This window comes from Solanum stenotomum, chromosome 1 (assembly GCF_019186545.1).
Source record: "Solanum stenotomum isolate F172 chromosome 1, ASM1918654v1, whole genome shotgun sequence".
Lineage (NCBI taxonomy): Eukaryota > Viridiplantae > Streptophyta > Magnoliopsida > Solanales > Solanaceae > Solanum > Solanum stenotomum.
In genome coordinates, this window is record NC_064282.1 from 4,037,443 (window position 1) to 4,044,028 (window position 6,586).

At 32.1% G+C, this 6,586-nt stretch overlaps 1 protein-coding gene across 1 annotated transcript; it reads right to left on the reverse strand.

Annotated features, from left to right (window-relative positions):
- Positions 1-20: 20 nt before the first annotated feature.
- Positions 21-3,040, reverse strand: LOC125853308 (uncharacterized). Its single transcript, XM_049532979.1, has 2 exons — positions 2,578-3,040; positions 21-431 (listed from the first exon to the last, which is right to left on the reverse strand). The coding sequence occupies exons 1-2, from the start codon at positions 2,836-2,838 to the stop codon at positions 168-170; spliced, it is 525 nt and encodes a 174-aa protein (XP_049388936.1). The 5' UTR covers positions 2,839-3,040; the 3' UTR covers positions 21-167.
- Between the last annotated feature and the right edge of the window lie 3,546 nt (positions 3,041-6,586).

Here is a 6,586-nt window from a genome sequence, read left to right on the forward strand (position 1 = left end):
AACAAATTAAGACGGAAAAGAACCGGAGTTAAACATTTTCGATTTCAAAAAGCTGTTCATAAAGTTACTTATGTTACATGATGATCTCAAGTTTTCGAACTATATAGCTCCTGATCCATGCATCAGGGCAGTGCACAATAAATTTGAAGCTAGTCACCTCTCCCTCCTTAGTGGTGGTCGGAGTCAGCTTCGTCATCATCGGACGACTCTTCCCTACGGGTTTCTTCTCCACCTGCACCAGAATTACTCTTCTTCTCCTTCTTCCTCTGCTTTTTCTTCTGCCGCCTTGCACGTTTCTTTGCTGTCCGCTCTTCCGCAGCTTTTACTTTTTCTTCTCTTCTCAAGTTGAATTCAGCAACTTCTTTCCTTCTCTGGTAGTCAACATCCATCCTTGCAAGTCTGTCTTGTTCTCTCCGTCTCATCTGCCGATACTGCAAACAATACCAAAAAAATGTTTTTTCTGACACTTGGCACTGTCTACTTATTCTTTAAACCCAGATATAACCTAATCATAGTAAATCACTTCTTAGTAACACCACACACCATTCAACAGATTGAAATAAATGGCGAATAACCAAAATGCAGAAAATACCTATGATGAATTACATTTTTCAATAGACATCTTGAACAAATATAGGATGAACATCTAGATTATGGATCCTACATATATCACGACTAAGAAAAAGGAAGAACTTTGTCCACTTGTATGTCTTTGCAATAATTCATATCATACAAAACATATATGCACATATAAAGAGACCTTGAATACTACTCAAGAGCATTTGAACTCGAAGCAGCACTATGAGTCACTAAAGTCAACATACGTCATAATTATGGCAGTCTACCTCAATGCACTTTGCCCATGATCTTCACTAAAAATGTTTGTCAGTAAGGACATATCTGTTCCTTTTGACAATTTATATATGCAACAACAATGCAGACATTCTCTGATAAACAACAAGCACCTTATGCATCCTCAATCAGTGCACACCACCACCACCCCTAGAGTGCTATCTTATTGGCATTCCCTTTCTTTACAAAGCAAGCAATATACAAGAGATGGCTCTTCTGCGCTTTAAGTATTGCCTTTGCAATCTCTTGCTTTCTTGTGCCAATGGACCTCAACTACTTCCATCCCCATCCTACTACTTCAGCTATCGCTTTATTTATTCAAACAAACACAATCTGCAAACAGGTTCCTTGGAAGCTTTACCTATTAAAAAAGGTCTTTGGAAACTTTTGCTTGAGAAACTAACTATATTGCCAGCCAAAGACTTATGGTTGAAAATTCAACTCGACAAGAAAAGTCAGTTAATGGGACAATAATAAAGTAGCCAGAAGACATTTCAAACCAAAGTTCTACTCCAAAGTGCCACTAAACTATCAATAACGCAGAAAAAGTGATGTTCGAATTTGGAAGCATCTCTTGTGAAGCTGTCAGTGTTGAAAAACAAGTCATTGCTTCTGCGGAAAATTATGGCCCTTCTGTCCCCCATGGCTAATCTAGCAGGTCAGGCCAAGTGCTTCATTCTTTCTAGTTGAAGTAGTAGGAAAGTAAGGGTAGAAGGGGGTTATGCCAAAGTGGTGAACAGGACTACTACTTTGGGCTTTTTCCTCCATAAGATTAGCCCAAAAATACGCGAACTGATGGATTATAAAGAGCACCTAGACGCTCTAAGGTAGGCGTAAAACCATCAGGCTATCTAAAACTAATCTAGCTTTTCATCTGAAAATTCCTAGAAAATATAGCCACCATGACAAGGAGCCCTATTATTGGATTCTATAGTATCACCTGAACATTGTAAGATACGTTTGTGTTCAGGTTGCCGAAATTCTCGAGGAGGTTTGAGTTGAACAAAATTATATCTTTACTGCTCCACAAACTAAAAATGACAACAGAAGGAAAAGGGTTTTAATACGACACTGAGTTTCTTCTTCCTGACAAGAATTAGGGACACATAGGATATTTACTCAATCACATTGCATGATAAGAACTTAAGCAAAATAAGTGAAATCTAAGAGTTTTTTTATCCCTCCCTAGGAGCTTCCTCCTTTTTTTGCTACCTGCAACCTTAATGTGGGAGGTAAAGAGTGCTTACCACCTCAGCAACCCCCTCTTGTCTGCTCAATCTAAGGGTCAAACCATGTAACTGCATGATATGTTTACCTTATTGTGATTTTCAATAGATATTAGACAGGTGCAGCCTGCAAATTGCTGGTTAGGCTTAAGCAAATCATCAATTTTGAACACATTTAATCGAACATTATACATCTTGCAGGCTGCACCAAACAAAGTACTACTTATCTATTTCAATGTTTGCGACAAGAATTACATCATTCTCAAAACCTTAAATTAACAACTACTTCTGGTGTTCTTAATCACAACACACAGTCTCTAAACTCAACTAATTTCCCCTCAACAGCCGTTAAACAGAATGAATTCCAACTTACCAAGCACGCTAACATGATTACATCGCAGGAAATAATCAACTGCTCGAAAAATGCAATATTTACAGTTAACCATCGAGCAGAAATCAAATTAGGGCTCAACAACGAACCAGAATAGAAGAGAGGTACCTGATGAAAGTCGCCGGAGCCAGAACCAGCAGAACTTCCAGACGTATTGCTAACCCGTACAGGCACACATTCAAGTATACGCCGGAGCTTGATCTCAAGATCCTCCTCTTCAGGATTAGCTGCAGGTGGCGTGTATTCCACTAGAGCTGTGGAAGAAGAAGCCGGAGGACGAGGAGGTAGAGCAGCCACCTGCCTCTCCGACGCAGCAACAATCTGTAAATCTCCGGCTGCGACGGCCGTTGATCGACCCGACGATGACATCTTCGCGGCCCCAAGAAGAGCTTCTTACTTTCACCTTTGTACTCGGGGAAGAATAAATAGGCTATAGAGGATCTTACCTGTTGCGAACTGAGAGAACTCTTTTCTAGGGTACCGGGACTTCGCCGCCGACTATGATTGCCTGGAGCTGGAAGACGATTAACCTTTTAGGGCAATATACCCCTAAATTCCATCAGAATGCATCTCAGAAATCTAAAGTTACAGTTGGATTGAATTATTATGCAATTCTAAATTTATTTAAGACCCTAGGATCCTCTTGTTTTATTAAAAGCCAAATACTATTTTTATTTGGTTTGAGGTATTATGCAATTCTAAATTTTATTTATTTAGTGATGAGATAAGTTATTCAATATACATGTTAGAATAATTTATTTATTTTTAATTATGAATAACTTAATTAGAGATAATTAATCTCACAATAAATTTGTTTTGGTTAAATGACCTCTTATTTATCTAAACTCAATCGCTAACAATTTGAACACTTGAATCTTGATGTTTACCTCAAATACTTAACAAAATAAAATGTGTATTTTATTCGGGTGATACGATCAAGAGATTAATAAAAAATAATATATATATAACAGATATATTTTTCTAAAATTAAATTATTTATAAAGTACTGACCTCGCTTGAAATATNTCCTCTTGTTCAAATACTACTTTTATTTGGTTTGAGGTATTATGCAATTCTAAATTTATTTATTTAGTAATGAGATAAGTTATTCAATATACATGTTAGAATAATTTATTTATTTTTAATTGTGAATAACTTAATTAGAGATAATTACTCTCACAATAAATTTATTTTGGTTAAATGACCCCTTATTTATCTAAACTCAATCGCTAACAATTTGAACACTTGAATCTTGATGTTTATCTCAAATACTTAACAAAATAAAATGTGTATTCCATTCGAGTGATACAATCAAGAGATTAATAATAAATAATAATATATATATATATATATATATATAACAAATATGTTTTTCTAAAATTAAATTATTTATAAAGTACTAACCTCGCTCGAAATATCTAAAAAATGAAAGCAAATCTTAAAGGATTTTATGTTTTTGGTCTATTTCATTTTCTTGAAGGCTACACCTTAAAATCATTCTCTCATTTATTTTACTTCTTTTTTTATTCTACTTATGTTTTTCCGAAATATAAGTTTATTGGGTTATTTATGAGTATTTGACTAATTTAGGTGCACTCCTGGATTCATTACTTTGTATGTATATCTTTCGATTCAAATTTAAGGATTAAAATTAAGAAGAAAAAACATGTTTTAAGATTCCATAATGACCCATTATAACTTGGGAAAAAATGATAGAAGTACAATTTCCTAATTTATATTGCAAAATTACTTAAAATTTATATTACAAATATGTCAAATCATAATTATTTTATTTTATTTTAAATAGATTTAAAGAATGGTTACACAAAAATTAAAATAGAGAGGCAGGTGTAATGTCGTAAACTACAAAGAAGGTGAGTGTTATAGAGCAAAATCTTGAGAAAGATCTTTGAAATTATTCCAAAACAATAATCTATAAAACTTTCATATATATATATATATTTACTAGAATGTTTAAAAATTTGATACACAATATACCAAATTATAAAAGGTATTTATACATTCTTTATACAAATTTATAAATTTCTTAAACGTTGTCGGTTGATTTTTTTCGAACGACAAAATAGAATCTTCTAAAAATTAAAGGAAATGTAGATGTTGTGATGTCTTATCATTCCCAATAGGTATAGCCGTATAAGATATCACGAATCACAACATAATTTGATTGGAAAATATTTTGAAAACTAATGATAATTTGTTCTTGAAATTTTGCTATAATAATTGCATATGTAATTTGTGATTTTTCGAATTTAAGGATAAAATTTTAAAATGATTATTCTTGCATTGGATTTGTTTCATCAAGATCTATCACTTGACTTTGATTTTATTTTTTGAACGTCAAGAGGGATTGTGACTACATGACAACCATCTAGAATGTTTAAGCTTTCTCCTTTGGATCAATTGAGATAAGTATTGAAAATTTTCAGTAAGTACTAAAATGTAATTTTAGGTAGAACACGAAACAAACTATATACTCCTTGCGTCCTATTTTATATGATTTAGCTTGACTTAACATGAATTTTAAGAAATATAAAAGACTTTTAAAATTAAGAAAAATATGCATAATAACATACATTTAGCCTATATTAGGTACTATAGGTACAATTTAAGAAAATTGTAATTTGCAACTACAGTTTTCGCAATTTTAGTTATTCGCCTGATTTGTATAATCTAGTTGATTTGTATAAATCCAGAATTTGTATAATTCGATTCCCGATTTTATAAATTCAGAATTTTATATATGCTTACCCTAGCTAGTTGTATACGATTTATGAAAAATTTATAATAGATTACTCTATTTGAATATTGACAAGCGAAATATACGAACAGAGTTTTGAAAAATTTATAAATGTATAAATACAAAAAATTGTATATACCTACCCTATTTATATATTCGCAAGCGAAATATAGAAACAGACAGAAATATACAAACCATAGTTTCATAGCAAACAAAACTATAGTTTTGGAGCGCAATTATCGAAACTATAGTTCTGGAGCATAATTATCGAAACTATAGTTATAGAACCTTATTATGTCTATTATGTTTGTTACTTCTGAATTTTTTTCATTAAAATTAGTGATATATATTTGTGTGATTATGAATCATTTCATCAAAGGTAAAATTAATATTTAAAGCTAAATTATTAGTAAATATAAAAAAGGAAAAACTACAGAAAATAGCAAACTATATCTCATATTAAAATAATATAGCTATAGTTAACTTTATTTATATTTTATGGTTATATTTAATGAATAAATAGCAAATACAATTTCAGATCCCTAAAATTATTATTTTATACAATTTCAAACTCCTAAATTTTTTTCCCTCTTTTCACGCTTCCCTTTTATACAATTTCACACGCCTAAATTTTTTTCCCTCATTTCACGCTTCCCTATTTCCTACTCCCCTTTTTGCAGCTTTCATTCCTTATCCCAAATCAAATTTTTATCCCCAAATCACAAACACTACTCCTAAATCAACTTCACCTCTTCAAAGTATCCACAAAATCAATCTCCTCTTCGCTCGGATCCTTGCAATCAGCGACTTTGCTTTATTTTCGGAGTTTTATTTGTTGTTTAGTTCCTACAGGTTTCTTCAAATTCTTATTTTTTTCTATTTTTTTCGTTGAAAGTCTTATATAGGTATACGTTTATGTTTCTTTCTAGTTGAAGTTGAAGATTGTTTTCAACATTGCAATGTCGGAAACAAATACTCCAAGGAGGATCACAAGAGGTACATATTATCCTGATAATTGCATGGTGGGGATACCCTCATTTGATTTGTGTATAACGCAAATGCAATCACAAATTTCAGGCTCCATTGCTGCGATGGAGATAGAGAAGAAATCGANAGCTATTTCAATCTAATAACCCTAAAACTATAGTCATTTATGTAAGTTTTACTATAAAAAATATATTTTTAAATAGACTGAAAAGAAAAGTAAATAATACGGAGTAGTCTTTTATTTTATCCTTTTTTTTAATAAAAGGATAATAAAAAGATAACGGTGGAGGCAAAATAAAAATTTAAGTCGGATAAATATAAATACAGAATACCAGAAGACAACTAGCATAGATTGCGTAGTCGGGTCACTCT